This window comes from Miscanthus floridulus, chromosome 16 (genome assembly GCF_019320115.1).
Source record: "Miscanthus floridulus cultivar M001 chromosome 16, ASM1932011v1, whole genome shotgun sequence".
NCBI lineage: Eukaryota > Viridiplantae > Streptophyta > Magnoliopsida > Poales > Poaceae > Miscanthus > Miscanthus floridulus.
This window is the reverse complement of record NC_089595.1, coordinates 68,761,128-68,783,212: the sequence shown is the minus strand read 5'-3', so window position 1 is coordinate 68,783,212 and position 22,085 is coordinate 68,761,128. Positions and strand designations below refer to the sequence as shown.

The 22,085-nt window shown below is 41.4% G+C and overlaps 1 protein-coding gene across 1 annotated transcript; it reads right to left on the bottom strand.

Moving 5' to 3' along the window:
- Positions 1-11,735: 11,735 nt before the first annotated feature.
- Positions 11,736-17,917, bottom strand: LOC136511845 (protein BONZAI 3-like). The gene is given in 17 exon segments (XM_066505872.1): positions 11,736-12,177; positions 12,288-12,321; positions 12,323-12,385; positions 12,980-13,093; positions 13,171-13,335; positions 13,658-13,792; positions 13,859-13,935; positions 14,021-14,132; positions 14,227-14,314; positions 14,397-14,458; positions 14,556-14,690; positions 14,780-14,950; positions 15,101-15,157; positions 15,595-15,643; positions 15,724-15,869; positions 16,301-16,348; positions 17,524-17,917. Coding segments are annotated over 17 exon segments (1,782 nt in total). The 5' UTR covers positions 17,707-17,917; the 3' UTR covers positions 11,736-12,034.
- Positions 17,918-22,085: the final 4,168 nt, after the last annotated feature.

Sequence of the window (22,085 nt, the reverse complement as noted above, 5' to 3'; positions counted from 1 at the left end):
CGATCACTAAACCAAAAAGCTCCTATCAATTTTACCTATGCCTTGAGCTTTTTATTTTTCTTTCTTCTTTTCCAAATCCAAGTGTTTGACCATCACCATGCCATCTTTGTGAATTTCTCTACCGCTTTAGTCAACAATTAGCACAATTTGGTTCAATCTAAGATATTTAACTCAGTTTGATCCAAGGGCAAGCTTTTTCACACCTCCAAAAGAGGGTTATCATACACCATGTTGAGTTAAACACTTAAAGCTCATTTTCTAGATCAAACACTAGGTTTACAAGCCCACAAACATGTCATATGCTACCACTAGACTAAATTAAGCATAGAAGCAATAGTGGTACCATACAAACATCAAATTCATTTCATTTTCATGAATGAGCCTATTAGATGTGAAAGATGTCTAGATGCACCAAACATGTCCTTAGCAAGGATGTATGCCATGCCAATCAACTTTTACCTTTGATTGCTCGAAGGAGAGGCATGTCATATAAGTGGGCGTGCATCAACACATATTTGAGAAATCCAATATGTTCAACTCATTCCTGAGCTTGCAAAACCTTTTCTCATCCAATGGCTTGGTGAATATATCGGCAAGTTGATCTTCAGTGCATACACTCTCAATGCAAATGTCCCCTTTTTGTTGGTGATCTCTTATGAAATGGTGACGAACATCAACGTGCCTTGTTCTTGCATGTTGAACCGGATTGTTGGTTAACTTGATTGCACTCTCATTGTCACATAGCAATGGAACTTTCTTGAACTTGATTCCAAAGTCATTTAAGGTGGCCTTCATCTAAAGTATTTGTGCACAACAACTACCAGCGGATATGTATTCGGCTTCGGTGGTTGATAATGCAACACTATTTTGCTTCTTTGATGACCAAGAAACAAGTGATCTTCCCAACAATTGACAAGTGCCCGAGGTGCTCTTCCTTTCAACCTTGCATCCCACATAATCCGAGTCTGAGTAACCAACTAGCTCAAACTTTGCTCCTTTGGGATACCACAAACCAACATTTTGTGTGTGCTTCAAGTACCTCAATATTCTCTTTGTAGCCTTCAAACGACTTTCTCTTGGTGAGGATTGAAATCTTGCACACATGCACACACTAAACATGACATCCGGCCTTGATGCGGTCATATAGAGTAGGCTTCCAATCATAGACCGATACAATTTTTGATCCACCATATTGCCACTTGCATCACTATCCAAGTTGCCATTTGTGCACTTTGGTGTGCTAATGGCTTTACTATCACTCATGCCAAACTTCTTGATCATGCCCTTGATATACTTGCCTTGACTCACAAATGTACATTCTTTAATTGCATGATGTGAAGATCAAGGAAGTAACTTAACTCTCCAATCATGGACATCTCAAACTCACTAGCCATCATCTTTCCAAACTCATCACAAAAGTCTTGATTGGTTGATCCAAATATGATGTCATCAACATAGATTTGCAACACAAACAAGTCTTTGCCAATCTTTCTGATGAAAAGAGTGGTGTCAACCTTGCCCATCGTGAACCCTTTAGAGAGTAGGAAGTCCCTCAATCTCTCATACCATGCTCTAAGTGCTTGTTTCAAGCCATACAATGCCTTCTTCAACTTGTACACATGGTCGGACTTCTTGTCATCTTCAAAACCAGGAGGTTGCTCAACATATACTTCTTCATTGATGTAACCATTGAGAAATGCACTCTTTATATCCATTTGATGGAGCTTGATATTGTGAGCATAAGCATAGGCTAGCAAGATTCTAATTGCTTCCAATCTAGCAGCCTGGGGCAAATGTTTCTCCAAAGTCAAGACCTTCAACTTGTGTATAGCCTTGTGCTACCAATCTTGCTTTGTTTCTTACTACTATCCCATCTTGATCTTGCTTGTTTCTAAAGACCCATTTGGTTCCAATCACATTGTGTCCCTTTGGTCTTTCCACTAATTCTCATACTTGATTTCTTATGAAATTATTTAATTCTTCATGCATAGCATTCACCCAATCAACATCCTTCAATACTTCATCTATCTTCTTTGGTTCAATGGATGACACAAATGAGAAATGCTCACAAAATGAAGCCAATCTTGATCTTGTTTGTACACCTCTAGAAATATCACCAATTATAGTGTCCAATGGATGATCCCTTGCAATATTGGTTGATAATGCAACACTATTTTGCTTCTTTGATGACCATGAAACAAGTGATCTTTCCAACAATTGATATGTGTCCTGAGGTGCTCTTCCTTTCAACCTTGCATCCCGCATAATCCTAGTCAGAGTAACCAACTAGCTCAAACTTTGCTCCTTTGAGATACCACAAACCAATATTTTGTGAATGCTTCAAGTACCTCAATATTCTCTTTGTAGCCTTCAAATGACTTTCTCTTGGTGAGGCTTGAAATCTTGCTCACATGCAAACACTAAACATGACATCCGGCCTTAATGCGGTCACATAGAGTAGGCTTCCAATCATAGACCGATATAATTTTTAATCCACCATATTGCCACTTGCATCACTATCCAAGTTGCCATTTGTTCCCATTGGTGTACTAATGGATTTGCTATCACTCATGCCAAACTTCTTGATCATGTCCTTGATATACTTGCCTTAACTCATAAATATGCCATTCTTCAATTGCTTGATTTGAAGACCAAGGAAGTAACTCAACTCTCCAATCATGGACATCTCAAACTCATTAGCCATCATCTTTCTAAACTCTTCAAATATGATGTCATCAACATAGATTTGCATCACAAATAAGTCCTTGCCAATCTTCTTGGTGAAAAAAGTGGTGTCAACCTTGCCCATCATGAACCCTTTAGAGAGTAACAAGTCCCTCAACCTCTCATACCATGCTCTAGGTGCTCGCTTCAAGCCATACAATGCCTTCTTCAACTTGTACACATGGTTGGGTTTCTCATCATCTTCAAAACTAGGAGGTTGCTCAACATATACTTCTTCATTTATGTAACCATTGAGAAATACACTCTTGACATCCATTTGATAGAATTTGATGTTGTGGGCACAAGCATAGGCTAATAAAATTCTAATTGCTTCCAATCTAGCAACCGGGGCATATGTTTCTCCAAAGTCAAGACCTTCAACTTGTGTATATCCTTGTGCTACTAATCTTGCTTTGTTCCTTACTACTATCCCATCTTGATCTTGCTTGTTTCTAAAGACCCATTTTATTCCAATCACATTGTGTCCCTTTGGTCTCTCTACCAATTCCCATACATGATTTCTTGTGAAGTTATTCAATTCTTCATGCATAGCATTCACCCAATCAACATCCTTCAATGCTCCATCTATCTTCTTTGGTTCAATGGATGACACAAATGAGAAATACTCACAAAATAAAGCCAATCTTGATCTAGTTTGTACACCTCTTGAAATATCACCAATGATAGTGTCCAATGGATGATCCCTTGCAATATTGGTTGGTTGGAGTATTGAAACTTGATTGCTTGCACTTGCTTGATTATTGGGTTGAGATGATGCACTAACCACTTGATCTTGTTCATTATCATGAGAGCCACTTGTACTAGCTTGATTTGTACCATCTTGCACATTTGAGTTAGAGAGCACTTGCACTTGATCATCTTCATCATCATTCACTTGCCTAGTCCTTAATTCACCAACATCCATGTTCTTCATGACATTTGAAAGTTGAATGCCTCTAACATCTTCCTAAGTTCTCACTCTCATCTTGGGAACCCTTGGTTTCCTCAAATTCAACATCATGAACTTCCTCAAGAGTACCACTATCCAAATTCCAAACTCTATATGCTTTGCTAGTAGTTGAGTATCCAAGTAGGAAGTCCTCATCACATTTTTGTCAAACTTGCTCAATCTAGTGCATTTCTTCAAGATATAACACTTGCAACCAAAAACACAAAAGTATGCAATGTTGGGCTTTCTACCATTCAAGAGCTCATATGGTGTCTTCTCTTTCAATGGGTGACAATAGAGGCGGTTGCTACAATAGCAAGCCATGTTGATAGCTTTGGCCCAAAAAGATTGACTCACATTGTACTCACTAAGCATAGACCATGCCATATCAATAAGTGTTCTATTTTTCCTCTCAACAAGGCCATTAGACTATGGAGTGTACTTGGTCGAGAATTGATGTCTAGTTCCAAATTCATCACATAGCTCATCAATTCTAGTGTTCTTGAATCTCAATATCATTGTCACTTCTAACTCTCTTGATGGTTGTTTCAAACTCATTGTGAATGCCCTTAACAAATGATTTGAATGTTTCAAACACATCACTTTTGTCCACTAGAAAGAATATCCAAGTGTATCTAGTATAATCATTCATTATCACAAAGCCATATTTATTTCCTACCAATGCTATTGTATTGTGTTGGTCCAAACAAGTCCATATGCAATAACTCAAATGCTTTACTAGTGCTCATCATACTTTTCTTAGGATGGGTGTTTCCAATTTGTTTGCCAACTTGACAAGAGCTATAAAGCTTATCTTTCTCAAACACTACATCTTTCAAGCCTTTAACCAGTCATGCTTAACCAATCTATTCAATTGTTTCATTCCAACATGATCAAGCCTTCTATGTCATAACTAACCCATACTAGACTTAGTGAACAAACATGTAGATAGTTGGGTTTCACTAGTATTGAAATCAACCAAGTATAGATTCTCATATCTAAAGCCTTTGAAGATCAAGTTAGAGCCATCTACACTTATGATCTCTACATCATCTACCCCAAATATGAGTTTGAATTCAAGATCACATAATTGAGCCACATGGATAGCAAATTGAAGTTCAAGCTCTCTACTAGCAACACATTGGATATGCTCATGTCATTGGATATTGCAATCTTACCAAGCCCTGTGACCTTGCCTTTGCCATTGTCACCAAATGTGATACTATTATAACCATTATTGCCATTGGTATTGATTGAGTTGAACATTCTTGCATCACTAGTCATGTGTTGAGTGCACCCACTATCAAGAACACAATGCCTTCCTCCGGCTTTGTAATTGACCTACAAAAGAAGATCAATTCTTTTTAGGTACCCAAACTTGCTTGGGTCCTTGAAGGTTAGTGACCAAGCTCTTTGGCACCCAAATGACTTTTTCTTTGAGCCCATCCATGGTGTACCAATAAACTTAGCCTTTACACCATTTGCACCCTTGGTAAGCACATCGAAAGAATTAATCTTAATTGAGGATACATTAGCATTCTTACTCTTATTCTTGCACTCATGCTCTTTATGACCAACTTGCTTGCAACTAGTGCAAAACCGACCATTGTTCTTCACAAAACTAGTCTTGTGAGGAGCAAAGGCCGCCTTGCCTTTCTTAGGGGTATAGCCCAATCCCTCTTTGTAGAGAGAAGCTCTTTGGCTACCTAAGCACATAAGCAAGCAGGTCCTCACCACCATAGGCCTTAGCCAAGGTGTGAGTGAGCTTATTGACCTCCTTCTTGAGGGTCTCATCCTCAACCATTAGTGAGGCATCATAAGTGAAACCATCACTACTAGATGAGGTGGAAGTAGAAGTGCTACAAGAAGGGTTAGCGGGAGCAACAATGATAGGCTTATATAATGATTCATCAATTAGGTCACAAGTTAAGCCTACATTACATGTCTCAACATGCTTATTTTCATTTTGCTCATTAAGCAAAGAGGAATGAGCTTTTTCAAGCTTCTTGTGAGCCTTGCCAAGCTTCTCATGGGCTTCCCCTAGCCTCTCATGAGATGCTTTGAGCTCATCAAAAGCTTGCTTAAGGGCTTTTATTTCCTTACACAAGCTTTTGCATTCCCTTCTCTTAATGTCGAAGTGTTCTTTAGCATCATCTAGCATGTCAAGTAGTTCATCCTTAGTTGGTTCATCATTATCACTATCACTTTCATTTTCATTGTCATGTTCCCCATCACTTCCATCATCACAAGTTTGTACCTTAGTGGCCTTAGCCATGAAGCATGATGGAGTGTCGAAGAGAGAAGGCTTCTCATTGATAGCAATGCTTGCAAGTGCATTCTTATTGGTGGTCTTGTCATCATCACTATCATCATCATCACTTGAGGAAGTATCACTATCCCAAGTGACCACATATGAACCACCCTTCTTCTTCTTGAAGGTCATCTTGTCCTTCTTCACTTTCTTTTCCTTCTTGTCCTTCTTCTTGTTCTTCTTGTCATCATCATTGTCACTATTGTATGGGCATTGAGCAACAAGATGATCTTCCGCAATTGAAGCACCTTCTTGACTCTTCTTTGTTCTTGGATGAAGACTTCTTTCTTCTATCATGGTAGCCCTTCTTTATCATGAACTTGCCAAATCTCTTGACAAAGAGAGCCATCTTCTCATCATCCATCTCATCAAAGCTTAAGTCTTCATCTTCACTTGATGATTCTTGCTTTGCTTTGCCTTTAGATGATGTGGCCTTGAATGCCACACTCTTCTTCTTGTCATCCTTCTTCTCCCTCTTTTCTTCCTTATCATCATCATCTCTATAAGCATCATCGGTCATGATATCTCCCAAGATTTGGTTTGGTGTCATTGTGTCCAAACCGGTCCTCACTAGCAAGGTGACCAACATGCCAAATCTTGTGGGTAAGCATTTTAAGAACTTATGAGAGAAGTCTTTGTCCTCCACCTTCTCACCATGCGCTTTGAGATCATTGACAAGCACTTCCATCCAATGGAACATGTCCGGCACACTCTCACCTTCCTTCATCTTGAAGCTAGCAAATTTCTCCTTAAGAATGTATGCCTTTGCACCCTTCATTGCCTTGGTGCCCTCGAATGATTCTTCCAACTTCTTCCAAGCATCATGAGCCATCTCAATGTTCTTGATTTGCTCAAATGTTCTCTCATTAATTGCATCATGAGTGGCACTTAGAGCAATGTCGTTGTTTTGGAGAAGCACTTCTTCGGCCAGTGGTGGGATTCTCCTAGATCGGCAATCTCAATTTTGGTTTCTATCACTTTCCACACCCTTATATTGATTGACCTGATATGTATGGCCATCTTTGACTTCCAATATGGATAATTTGAGCCATCAAATTGGGGTGGCTTCTTGGTGTTATTGAATTGAGCCATTTTTACAATGAAGGTTGTTAAGCCTCAAATCACGGTGACCACGGCTCTGATACCACTTGTAAGGTCCTAATGGCTATAGGGAGGGTGAATAGCCTATTAAAATTTGTACAACAACACTTAGCAAACCGGTTAGACAAATATGAGGTGAAGCGAGTGTTGCGCTAGCTTACTAAAAATGCAAGCTATCTACCACAATTCTAGTTTCTATAGTCTCTATTCATACAATGGCTATGTCACTACACAAAGTCCGTGTGCTCTCAAAGGCTAACTAAAGAGCCACACTAACCAAACTAACAAGCTCTCATAACTAGCTACACTAAAGAGCTTGACAACTAGTTTGCAGTAATGTAAAAATCAAGATGATTATACCGCCGAGTCGAGGAATGAACCAATCAATCACAAGAATGAATACCAATCACCTCAGAATAAAATGATGACACAATGACTTTTACTGAAGTTTACTTGCTTGCCAACAAGCTAGTCCTCGTTGTGGTGATTCACTTACTTGGAGGTTCATGCACTAATTGGCATCACACACCAAACCCTCAATAGGGTGCCGCACAACCAACACAAGATGAGGATCACACAAGCCACGAGCAATTTACTAGAGCACCTTTTGGCTCTCTACCGGGGAAAGGTCAAGAACCCCTCATAATCACCACGATCAGAGCCAGAGACAATCACCAACCTTCGCTCGACGATCCTCGCTGCTGCAAGCCATCTAGGTGGCGGCAACCACCAAGAGTAACAAGCAAATCCCGAAGCAAAACACGAACACCAAATGCCTTTAGATGCAAACACTCAAGCAATGCACTTGGATTCACTCTCAATCTCATAGAGATGATGAATCAATGATAGAGATGAGTGGGAGGGCTTTGGCTAAGCTCACAAGGTTGCTATGTCAATGCAAATGGCCAAGAGGGTGAGCTTGAGCAAGTCATGGGGCTTAAATAGAGAGCCCCCATGAATAGAGCCATTGGCTCCTCTGTTCACTAAAAAATCAGGGGTGACAGGACACGTCGGTCAGATCGACCGGACGCACTCTACCAACATCCGGTCAACGGATGGCTACCACGTCATCCCTCTCTTCAAATGCAGAGCACCCGATCTCAATGGTTAAGTCACGACCGGACACACTGCTAGGATGACTGGACGCTGCTACGCCTGAGTCCGGTCGTTTCCAGAGAGCTCCCCGAGCCTCTATTTTGTGACCGAACGCGTCTGGTCCTACATGATCGGACACAGACCAGACAGAGTCCGGTTGTTTCCAGAGAGCTCCCTGAGCCTCTATTTTGTGACCGGACGCGTCCAGTGTTGCACGACCGGACGCAGACTAGTGTCCGATCAGCTCTATGCCCGCGCGCCAACTCCAGCATCGCCTATGTCACCATACGTCACACACGACCGGACGTAGGCCTTGCGCGTCCGATCACCTTTACTGTGCAATGTCCGGTCATTTGACCGAGACCACACCCAATTGTTGTCACTGACCGAACATGCCGGTCCTGCCGAGGCCAGTGTCCGGTCACTATTTCTCAGTGACTATCACGTCCTTCATTTCACCAACTTCTCCACCCTTGCTCAAATGTGCTAACCACCAAGTGTATCACCTTGTGCACATATGTTAGCATATTTTCACAAACATTTTCAAGGGTGTTAGCTTTCCACTAGATCCTAAATGCATATGCAATGAGTTAGAGCATCTAGTGGCACTTTGATAACCGTATTTTGATAGGAGTTTCACCCCCTCTTAATAGTACGACTATCGATCCAAAATATGATCACACTCTCTAAGTGTCTCGATCACTAAACCTAAAAGCTCCTATCAATTTCACCTTTGCCTTGAGCTTTTTGTTTTTCTTTGTTCTTTTCCAAGTCCAAGCGTTTGACCATCACCATGCCATCATCATCATCATGTCATGATCTTCACTTGCTTCATCACTTGGAGTAGTGCTACCTATCTCATAATCACTTTGATAAACTAGGTTAGCGCTAAGGGTTTCATCAATTCACCAAAACCAAACTAGAGCTTTCAATTAAGTTGATTAGACCACCGCTTATGCGCTTGCTCTAGGTTTAGGCCTAGTGTTTAGTGAGGTTTGCACACCTCTTATCACTCGGTGCTTGCGTGCACCATTGTTGTACATCGGAGGGGCTTATAGTCTTGTGAGATCACACCAACTGTGTTTGTGGTGCGACCACCACCGTGTACTGAAGGGAACAAGGCCCGTGGCGGTTCAGCCGAAAGCTTGATAGTGAAGACGGCGGGGAGCATCCAGGGAGAGGCTTGCCGGAAGGCACGTCGGAGACCCACTTGCGCATGGGGAATGTCCGAGGCTATCCACTGGAGTTACCCGACCGGGAGCTTGGCCCTTGCGAGGGATTCCTTGCGAGGGGCTCCAACGAGGACTAGGGGGAAACTTACGCGCTTCTCGATACCTCGGTAAAAATACTAGAGTCGTCGACGGGAGTTTGCATATCTCTACCTTACTCTTTAGCTTCCGCATTTACATTGCAATCTTGGTGTGTGCTTTACTTTCCTAGCTTAGTGATAGGCTAGTTGATAGGTTTGGAACCTAGGTTGCATAACTCCTTTTGCGGTAGAGATAGCAACATACTAGCAAAACCGTAGTTGCACATTTAGATAGTTTATCTTTTGTATATGTTTTGCTAAGGGTTTAAAAAGAGGGCATAGTTTAGAGTTAGAGTTTTAAGTTGCCTAATTCACCCCTCCTCTTAGGCGTCATGGTCCCTTTCACACATCATGATGAGGCTCCATATAGGAAGAAGGAAATAAACGATAGACAAAGACGAGACATATTTGAAGATTTGCTTCGGATAAGTAACAATGGCATATTGAAAAGGAATAGTACAACTATTATTGCGGCGAAGTACAATGTCCATATACGTACAGTCCAACGTGTATGGCAGAGAGCAAAAAAATGTTGGGCACAGGGCAAACCAATAAATGTCAATGGTTTGCAACCTAAGAATTGCGGTCGATGAGATGGGCCTCGCCTCTGCGCCCACTCCGTCGCCCTTATTCTTCAACTACGAGCCTCAATCTGGTGGATGGCTGCAAGACTGGTGGACGGGAAGGAAGAGCAGTAGGCCGTTGCGGCTCTCGGACGGGGAGAGACCACGAACTGCCATGGGAGGGATGGAGGGAGTGAAAGGATAAGCCTTATCCACTGTCTGGTTTTTTTATTTTTCTATTCGGTAGTGGACGACAGGAGGTGACGGATGGACAGGGTGTTGTACTCTAGGTTATAGGGTGGGACCCACACTAGGACCTAAAATGACATCCATTCTAGTACATTTTTGAATGCTTCGACGACTTGTATTCTGGAACGGAGTGAGTATATATTAGGTAAAATATAGTATGATGACCCCTCCTATTTTGTTGGACAAGAGTAAGTGGCGATGACGATAAACAAAATTAATCCAACATAATTATTCATGAGAAAAATGTAAAACAATGAATATGGCAATATGTTATTAGATTATTTTAATGCCTTTACTACAATATAGTGGTGTAATGGTACGCAACAGTTATGATGAACATGTGCTAAGAGCTTAAGATAAATTTAATTTGTTGCTCTATTTTCTACAAACTAGCACTAGTTTACATAGCTCTTGCTCTAAGCTTAGAAATAGTGTTTAGTGAAGTTTGTATACCGGCTTGTAATCTTATATGAGATCATACCAACGCGTTTGTTGTGTGGCCGCTGACCGTGTGCTAAGACAACCAGGCCCGCGATGTTTTGGCTGTAATCTCGATAATGAAGACCGAGATGATAGAAACTTGGTCCAAAAAAAGTCTATAGGAAGACTCCATTGCGTGTGGGGAAGGCTCAGTGAGAAATTTATGAAGTTAACTGATTAGAATTCCTTCCAACGAGACTATAGAGAAATGTGACCTCCAAAAAAAAATTCGAATTCTAATTTAAAAAACACAGTTGCCCCGCTCCTATAAAGTTCATGCGAAGCGAACAGCGTGGTAACCTTAACAGAGTTGGTAAAAATAGAGAGCTAAACTCGTGATTTAGCTAACCTCTAAAATAGAAACCCTAGCCAAAAAATAAAAAACTCCAACCTGTATTTCCAATAGGGTGAGGTGAATAGTTAGCAGGCACATGCAAGCTATACCTAGCATGCGATAATTCCGAGATACATGACTTACTATTTTAGAAAGTAAGATACAATAGCTGTTAGACTTTTTTTTTCTCCAAAATAGTCAAATATAGATTGCACAATATGGATAGCTCTTCTGTTGGAGGCTCTAAGCAGACAGGAGGGCCTCTTATCATAACAAAAAAAGAAAAGGTTTTCAGATAAGGTCAAAAGGCGGCCGGTAACAAACTGACAAATAATTTCCTCTTAAGAACGGACGGCTCATTTCAGTCGGCGCACAAGAACGCGGGACGCGGGACGCCGGCAACAAGGTGCCGCCCTCCAGCGAATTCGAGTTGTTCGAGAGGACCCAAAAAAGAAAGAAGAGACAGAGATGCCAGGCAGAGAGCGGTAATCGTGAGCAGCCAACGAGCTCTAGGCTGGCTTCCAGGCCAGCACCACATGCCTCGAACGAAGCTAGCCGCTGGATGCCTGGACCATCATGGAGTGGAGCTTTGCTGCGGTCAACTCATAACCACCACCAAAGATTAAGATACTTAATATTGAAACAGGGGATAATAATGACGTTTCACGACAACCTGAAAGCTTGACAGAATGTGCAGTGCGAATTTACTTCGTCTCGCTTAACCTAGAGGAAAGCAGTGACTTGTGCTGGATCCAGATTCTACGGTATTGGATATGCACCAACTGCGGCCAAGATAAAGCTAACCAGAGAGGGACTGTATGAACAAGAGTACTAGGCTACGCTACCATGGGACGCTAGCGGAATCCACAGTTGAGGCAGAAGGACCAGCTCGTTCAGAGCGCGGCACGTGTTCTTTTGGTCACTGCTGAGGAGGGTAAACGGGCGCTGAAGCAAGCCCCGGAGCCTGCTGCTGCTGTGGCTTGATCCCCCGAGTGCGCATGTACTGCAGGAACTGACCGGGCAGTTCCTCCAGAAGAGATTGTACGACGGAGATCTCCCCACCTGTGCACAAGGACATAGAATCGTCAGCGATGAAATCGTATTGGAGATGGTAACAGTTCTGTTTCTAAAGTGTGACAGCTGGGGCTGGCATGATGCAGACTGCTCCTCACCTTGGACTTCCCTCATGGGGACAAACTGGACGACTGTCGCGTGTCGCAATCCTGCCAGTAGAGCTTTCCAGTCGCTTACCGTTGTCTGCGTCTAAGATCTGTCATGTACAATTGTAAGTGGAGCAGAGAAGATCATCACAGAACAACGTTGCAATCTAAGAGCCTTTGTTAAGTTTCAGAAAAAGAATAAAGTACATCATCATAACATAAGTGGACAAATTTTCTGGCAGATGCAAGTGACAGCATGCCTGCAGATTCATCGAATGCAGAGTACCTAGAGGTACAATTAAAAAAGTGCAAAGCTATGCTGCGATGAACTGCCAGACTAAACTATCAAGTGCTCAGATGGACAGGTACAACATGCAACAGCTCAGCTTCATTTAGCAAACAATGGTGAGGTATCAATCCCTTTGTGTATGTAAGGAATTCACTTACAGCATAGTGAAAATGCGCATACAGTTCATTCGGGTTAGAGCTGGCAGGTAAATATTCAGACTACTTTCTACTCCCTCCGTTTCAAATTATAAGAGTTTTGCCTTTTCTAGATACATTGTTTTTACTATGTATCTAAACATAGTGTATATCTATGTGCATAGCAAAAGCTAGTATGTACCTAAAAAAGCCAAACCGTCTTACAGTTTGGAATGGAGGGAGTATTTCTCGAGAGAGGGATTTCTGAGGTCAGCTCTTACCTCCATTTGTTTGAAATCAGCGTTTCCAACGCCGACAATGAGAATCGACAATGGCAGGTCTGATGCCCTTACAATACAATCTTTTGTTTCTTGGATGTCAGTGAGAACTCCATCCTGCAAAAAGGGTCAGCTAAATGATGTTTCGAACCAACAGAGGTTATGTGCAGAAATTTGAGTATTTGACTGCGTACCGTGATAATGAGAAGGACAAAATATTTATTGTTTGAATATTGAAGGGACTGGCTTGCAATTTCTGCAGCTTTGTTGATCACTGGCCCGAACAGAGTCGGCCCAGCAAGGGAAACACTGTAAAGAGAAGAGGTGTATGCGGACATAATGCCTTCAACTCCAACCACCTGTGTTCATAAATAAAACCTTAACATCAATGATGATCTGGAAATTTAAACACCATCATTAGGTGAATAAATAAACATAGCATCAATATAAGCAATGCGAATGCTGCCAGTAGTATAGTTCATTGCCCAGTTTGTTCGCATATTCAGCAAAATTGCAAGGGCCCCACATGATTTGGCAATCCCATAACTGCACCTAACAAACATACTATATCTAAATCTACCTACTGTGTTACGATATATGGTTGTGAAGGTAGAGAATAGAATATAACACAGAAATATGTTCAGCGTGGTCAAAAGATATCTCAGCAGACATGAAGCTCACCTCACAGTCATTTGTAGCAGTATTCAAGTTAAAACAATGTGATACATGACCTTGAGCCCTTGCTCCAAAACCCCATGCAGGAAATCGCCTATCAGTGTCATAAAACTGCAGAACTTCTCCAACCCCAAGTATTGCCTGGTGTTGAATCCAATTAGCTCGCTAATGTTACCCAAAAAAATTCAGCAAAAAACAGATCCTAACCTGTTGATACGAATTAGGTCTGCCAGAGGGGTCAATGTAGTGCAAGGACTGTGGTACACGTGGGTCTCCATTCGAAGCTGAAAAGACAGAAAAATCAGTCACATAATTTAAATATAGACAGAGTTACAGATATTATAACATCAGCTGACAAATCAAGCTAACCAGTAAAATCTACAGCCACCATGAAATTGAGCTCAAATCCACTGGAAATATAGTCTAAGAAAGTATGCTGGACTGTTTCCTGCAACTTGTCCACAAACAATTGTCCTTTCATCTGAGACCAGTTTAGACATATGAAGAGAAGTTAGCTTAAGTGACTCTTTTCTTCAGTATATCCCATCATATAGTAAAAATTCAAAGTTTCAAACCTTTCTTTGTCCCTTGTGGCTGTAAAAATTTGCTCCAGACTTTGAGGTATATAGATTTTCAAGCTGAGTAATAGTTGTCTGGAAGGCCCTGTTATAAGACAACCAAGGGCATAACTCATCTTAGAATGGACAGCAAAAGATAAGAAATAATTCAATAGTCATTTACATACCCTATCAGTACATGGTCACCACTGGAATTAAAATCAAAACACTCAACTAGAAGTGGGTTATCCTGAAATATAGCACAAGAAAAGGTTGGTCAACAATGAGTTATGCATGTGCTAAGATATGCCAACGGAAATACCATCATATCTGTAAAATTTACTTACCTTGCTTCCATACTGCTGTGATGTTAAAGTGATTGGCCTCCAAACAGGGTTCAAGTTGTCAGGTACTACTTCCGTTTTGCAGATAGGAATGGGACCAGCAGTCTCTACCACTTTAGATATTCTTAAGAAGGGATCCTGTGTAATTAATATCAAGTAACACTTATGAGAATTATAATTATCAGCTTATAGCATTACTCTAGCAAAGGAAGTTTATTTATCCATACACTTTTGGAGAACACATCTTTGTTTTCCAAGTTCACGCAATGCAGAGTCATCTCAACTGCCATTCTAGAGGAGTCACTTTCTTCAGCATGTACTGTGATTGTTCCATGAAGTCCATGTCCACAATCACTCCGAACATTCAATGTCAGGCTATGGTTAAATTTTGTTACAATCTGTGAAAGAAAATAAAACAAATCAGGCAATGCATTCTTCCTTCACTCTTAAAATTTGCAAATATTTAGATAAGTTTGTGTAATACAGAAAATGCCAAAACAAATATTCACGGTATTTGCAATCATCAATCTAATCGATGTTGTAATAACCTCTGATAAGTTGCAGCATGCTTCCCCCAGAAAATCTTGCTGAGACAAATTCAACATCTGCATAGATCAACAAATGCATATTTTGTAAGTTGTATAGAAAATTAATGACTATAAATCAAAGCAAATCTATAGTTCTGATATGAGCCAGGAATCATTTCCCATTGTTACATGATGATTTTTTTTTCTTTCAAAAATTAATGCATACAAGTGGTTGAGGTAAAATGGAACTTTTATTCTAAGCTATATTGTATTTGCTATTTTTTTTTCCTACAAACAGAACTTGAGAGAATTGCTGCCAGCTAATCACCCATCTCCTTTGAAGCAAATCTTTACTGACGTGTGCAATACATAGAATAAATGGTTAGTAGCCATACACAGAATACTGTAATCAAATAAGAAAGGATTGTTGGCTGATTGAAACCAATATCTCGTCATCAAGTAATGAATTTGAGAAGAGGCACAGAAAAAATGAATTAAGGGTACAATATTAATACCTTCACTGGAGTGTTGTGGTACTTTGTGTCAATATCATATATCCTGAATCTACCATGAGTTGAAAAACAGTAGCAGTTAGTAGGAGTTTTCTGCAAGTAATATTTACATTTCCATCATAAGATACTTACATGAGTGGTTGCACAATCTCAAATTGGTAAGACATTGTAACCTTTGTGATCCATGAGGGCTCCAGTGAATTTAAAATCACTTCAGTACGGCCAATCTCCTCTAGTTTTCCTTTTATGTTAGTGTAGACCACTAGCATAGGATCACTCTAGAGCAAACATACAATATATCACCTTTGGAAGAAAAAAGTAGAGATGCAAAGTAACCCAAGCAAACTTAAGCAATCTATGTCCAGTTTCAGTAATTATACACTGTGATACATTAATTTTATGTGAGTAAGGCATAAGATAAGTGATGGTTGTTGGTAAAATACAGGCATACCAATATGAAATTAATATTACAAGGACCATTTTAAACAGTATTAACTTATAGTCTGCTCATTTTTCACAGCACAACCAATCATTTGTAGCTAAGAATATTCAACAACACAAAAGTCAGAGAACCAATTCAAGGCTTGATGTAACAATTTTTTTTTTTTGAAGTAATGATATTATGCCTCTGGAGAACGGGGTAAGTACTACTACTATCACGATGGAAATATTAATTAAGATTAAAGTACTTGAGAATGCTAGGTTTCACCTTTGAAAATGCATCTAAATTCCGCAACTTCGATGCTGAAAATGATAGCTGCAATTAGAGGAATAAAATAACATATCAGGCATCAGCACAAGAGATCGTCAGATTGACATCCACAGCTAACTCAGGAAAATGTGAGTAAGCTGTGCAGGTAGGCCTAACTGGTGACACAGAATCATAGGTTAGTACACCATCTTTCTAAGGCAATTAAGATCACTAAGAAACACTTAAATCCAACCACCCAACAAATCATAAATAGCTGTAAGTTATATTGTATCCAAATATCATGGAGAAGCTGGGATGTGGTAACAAGATTTGCATGATGAATGTAGAATTAATAAAGGTAATGCATGAGACCAGATATCTTCATGTGAGTGGAAAATAGCAAAGTAAATTGTTTGGGACATTTTAGATTGTTTATAAGAGAAAAAGAAACCATAACAAAATTAAAATGATAGTGGTTGTGTGTGTCATAAAACAAAAGACCTTCGCCTCCCCCCCCCACCCAGCTTCTCCAGCACCCACTCCACTTAAAATGTATTTGACCTCGCCTAATCCCCTTGCAGAAAAGCAGAAAAATACCTCCAGTATTTTTTAGATTACGGAATAAAAGGATTCCAGCCTATGCCTCCAATATGAAAGTTTACAAAATCGTTACACTAGTTTCAGACACAATGTGATGTCAATCAACGTGAGGAACCAAAATTGTAGACTTAATGTGCACTATCGCAGTTCATAATATAATCATATGCATTTTCGCAGTCCGCCTATCCATGCCAAGGTAGAGCTGGATCAAAAACGTAAGACGCATTAATCGAGGAACGCAACTGCAGTACAGCGAGATCAATTTCTTCATATTTGGAGTCCAGAGCATTTCCCAGAACAAAGTTAGAACAAAATGGCCATACGAAAACGCGTGGCCCGCTTGAGTCCGAGCAGTTTTGGTGCCTACTAAAAGTGAGCACCGAAAAACCTGAATGGGGACACATTAACAAACCCCAAACCCCACCTCACACAGAAGTTAAACCAACGCATTTGCGAAGGAACTAAACAGCAGATTTCTGAAATCATGAGACCACAGTTTGAGAGGGGAACCTGATTTCAAATCCCAAAATTAATTTCGAAACGAGGAGCAACCGCACAGCCACCAAAATCCCAATCCCTCCCGAACCCAAAAACCCTATTCACCACACCTAAACCGCAATCCGGATCGCGCGTTTGTTTACCTCGATGGGCGTGTAGAGGCCGCGGAGGCCGCGCGTCTGGAAGAAATAGTCGACCGCGTCGTTCGGCCCGCCCTGCTGGGCAGACGCCACCGCCGCACCGCCCTGGCTCCTCACGCCGCCGCCGCCGCCGACGGCCTCCATGCCGCCGCGCACGTCGCCGTCCAAGGAGAAGCACCCTCCCATCCCGATCGATCGATCGATCTCCTCCAACGTTTCCACTTACGAATAGATCTCAGGCAAGTGCAACGGCACCAAGCGATACAGGCCCCGTTAGCTTCGTGGAAAAAAAAAATGAAACACTGTTTCGACGGATTTGTTGCTGAGGAAAAAATATTTCAGTCCGAAAAGTACGAATACGGACAAAGGCCGTATTACTGAACTGAAACAGCCAGGAGTACTTGAATTTGACCTGCAGCGTCGCGGATATTTATAGGTGAAAAAAAACCCACCTGCAGAGTTCGCCTCGAGACGGACTTTTTTTTTTTTTTTGCCTTTTCGGCTTTTCTGATCTGACTCGGATGAAATTGAGTGTCCTACACGGAAACTTTTCGTTATTCCTACTACGCGTTTTCTATTGATTTACCTTTCTATTGATTTACCTTCCTGTAAAGTTACTACGGGTTGATTAGTTGCCAAGCTATACCCAGTTTCAAAAAAAATAAGTTTAATTTGTTTAACTTTTCAGAAATGGTAGGTTAGGCTAGTCGTCAACCAAATTCCCTATGGTGAAAAAAAAGGTGCTTAGATACCTACGTGATCCTTAGAGCTGTCATAGCTGTGTGCCTTTAAATTCCGACGCTCCGAATATTAAGGGCCTGTTTAGTTTCTACATAAACTTCCTAAAATTCATGTCATATTAAATGTTTAGACACATGTATAGAGTATTAAATATAGACTAATTACGAAACTAATTACACAACTTGCGACTAATTTACGAGACAAATCTTTTAAGCCTAATTAGTCCATGACGAATCTTTTAAGCCTAATTAGTCCATGATTTGGCAACGTTGTGCTACAGTAAATATATGCTAATGATGGATTAATTAGGTTTAAAAAATTTGTCTCACAAATTAGCCTCCATCTATGTAATCGGTTTTATAATTAATCTATATTTAATACTCCTTATAGTATCTAAACATTCGATGTGACATGAATTTTAGGAGCGACTAAAGAACCAAACAACCCCTAAATCAAAGCAATGCCTCAATTTGATTTTCGGCTGTAGACCACAATGTTAAAAAAAGACGACCATAAGACAATGACTGTATTTTTAGAATGGGCCACAAACATTGTGAGTCACACACTTGGCCCCGCAAAGTTTCCCTTCGTGTTGTGGCCCAACGTCTTTGAACCCGTCAAGCCCGTTGGGCAAGAGACAAAGCTCGCAAGAACCCGCAAGACCCGCAACAACTACATCTCCTGAACCCTACTGCTATCGCGTTGTCACGGTACGGTGGCGTCGGGCGTCACCCTCCTCCGCTCGCCCTTCCGGCTCGTCCTGGCCCTTGGCGTAGATGGGAACGCCAATTCCGGCCGTGACAGGCGGCGGAAACCTAGCCCTCGACTCGCGCTCCTCCATGGTGGAGCAAGAGGAGGCAGGAGAGGACGGGGGGCCATGAAGCCTCCAAGATCCTAGCGTCGGCTTCTGCGGGATTGGGGTGCCAGATCTCGGGTGTGGCTTCGTCGTCCTACAATTTCTTACTAGACAGATAAATATGGGTAAGGATTTTGCTCGGATTCCCTTTGGTTTTGGTTGTTTACCTCTACTGTTCTCTCTTGAACTGATATACGGAGTGGAGCATATTATAGAGTTGACACTCATAGCGCTCCTCCATGGTTCAAGTGATGTATCTGGCTTGAAGGTAGTGTGCAGGCAGCACTTTTCTTATGTAGTAAGCTACATCTCTGTTGGTGCCTGTGGAGCTTTGTTTGGCCTCCTTATATGTACGCTTTCAGAGATTATTATGAACTGTACTACCTATTCAAATGAGGTTAGCAGAAGCTGTATTATATGTTTACTGTTTTGCAAGTTTCTCTGTTTTTTTGGCTAAGTTTCAGTCAGTTCACTTTGTTTTCAGTGAATACTGTATGTGTACTTACTGTATGTTTCTCTGTTCCAGCCAACTCTGTTTTGATCTTCAATACATAGATACTGTATTGTACGTCTTGCGGATCTTGCATACAAGTTTGTTGTATCCACGGAACACTTGTCCGCAAGATCTGCAGCTTTGTGGCAAGCTGCAGGCCCGCTAATAAACTTCGTGGCAAGCGAGGCGGGTTAGCGGCCAGCCACGAACTAGCCTACCTGCAAGTTGAATTGTGAGGGTATACCTTAAAAAAAAGTTTCTTACAGCCAACCACAAGCTTAGAGTGTACCACAAAAGTTAGAAGAAATATTTTCTCTCCCTCTCCTCATGTTTCTTCTTCCACCATGGCTGTACCGCAAGAAAAGTAAAAAAAAACTGCTCTCTATGTGGGGGCTGCCTAGATGTCCACCAATCCTACAACTCATGACTTAACTAATGCCTTCTGTTGTGGGTCCTGAAGAGATCGCAACACCTAAGAGGAAGAGATGAATTAGGTATCTTAAAATCTACTTCTTAAATTATGTCCTCTAATTTTCACCTAGTTAAAATCTATGCAATAAAACAACATATCTAGATATGTAACTAAGGTTTTACTAGTTGTGTTGCTACCAATAAAGCTACATAATGACACGAAGAGGATCAATATCATTCAACAGAGATCAAGCCAAGTGTTGATTTGTGTTGATGATCAAGTGGCTTAATGAAGAGCGATGGAGGAACTTCATACTATGGGCAATGATCAAAGGTAGTGTGGCTGGCTACACCTATGGATGATAATTGAGTAGAGAAGAGCTTGAGTGAGTTTAGGATAGATGATTGTACTACTAAGAGGAGCAAATTTGTTTGCATATCAGTTATCTAGTGTCACTTGAGCAATTAACATTTCATGTGTTCCTAGGATTGGCAGTCGCTTCCTTAGTGGGTGGCACAGAGTTGCTTGGGCCAACGTCGTCCTCGTCAAGACCAGGAGCGAGTGGTTGGCTATGCAAAAGAAGAATGTACAGAGACGGAATCCGGTGGCCATGAGTTGGTGTTGCATGGCAACCATGGCCTAAAGTGGTGAGCTTGTAATCGAAGGGACCAAAGCCACGACAAGGGGCACCGTCGTGGCGACCATGAGGCTTGATGCGCTCAAAGAAGATGTGTCACTATCCAATGGGGCCATGCAAACTCCAACGACATGGTGTTGAATGTTAAGTAGATCACGAAAGTTGTGAGAAGATAAAGGCCCCGTTTGGCAGGGCTTCTCCACCGACTTCAGGAGCCGTTTGGAGCCGTTTTCTACCAAACGGGGTAAAGTAAAATAGCTTCACTTGTGAAGCCCCTAAAAACATGCTCTCACAGTGATTTGGGTTGGGATGGAGCCAAAAAAAAGTGGCTTCTCCTGGCTCCTCCTCCATGCTCATAAAAACATGCTCTCACAGAGAAGCCATTTTGCCAAACGGTTTACTAAAACCGCTTCAGCTCCACCGGTGGAACTGTTCGTGGAGCGGAAGCAAAAAAAAAAAAATGGCTTCGCTAGTGAAGTGAAGCCCTACCAAACGGGGCCAAATTATTCTCGCCACTGTTCTTACCGATGACGATACAGAGTCCTTATTCTTTAGAGTAAGGCATACTCACAGTGACGGACCTAGGTTTTTACCTCTGGGTATGCGCAGCAAAAAAAATTTCTTATGCAATTCGGTGAAAATTTCCTTTTTTTATTTTTTTACATTGAAAATTTTCACTTATCTCTATGACTGGCGGACCCCAGGGTATACGGTGGCCCACCCTAGCATACCCTGTGGGTCCGTCCCTGATACTCAATGTTGAGCTAGAAAGTAAGCAACCATTCATCACCATTGTGGCTAAATGATATGTCCCTTTGGAGATATGGTTAACTGTCTAATCCTAATTTCTTTTCTGAAGCTGTCTAATCCTAATTTCTTAACAGCTTCGTAAATGGATGAGATCATCTCTTAAAAAGGTGCTGTTTCACAACAACATTAATGAGAATTTACCTATAAAACTAAAAGTTGCAAAAAGGGATTTATTATCATTATAAAATCCTCAATACTACCTGCTTTGAGGCGGCCAGGCGGGGAGCCAGCTCGTATGCTGTGGTGAGATGCAAGCCTGAAATGATGCCTTTTGTAATAAGAGTCTAAAACTATGAAACAGACTATCTGCACACTATGCCAACATATCAATGTCATAACACAAGTGAAGTGATGCACCTCATTATGCTGTAGATGTGCTACCTGCAAGCAGAAGCAAGCAAGCAGCAGAACTACAGGCGTGTGCACCAGGCCAACAAGAAGCATTTTGCCAGAGCTTCATTTCATTTTCTAGGTTTGTTTCCAGAACGACCCGTTGCATTTTCTAGGTTTGTTCCCGGAACGGGTACGTTGCAGATTGGGAGAAAGGCAGCAGTTGATCAACACTAGACAGCATAATTCTAGGTTTGTTCCCGGAGCGACCCGTGTTGCAGATCGG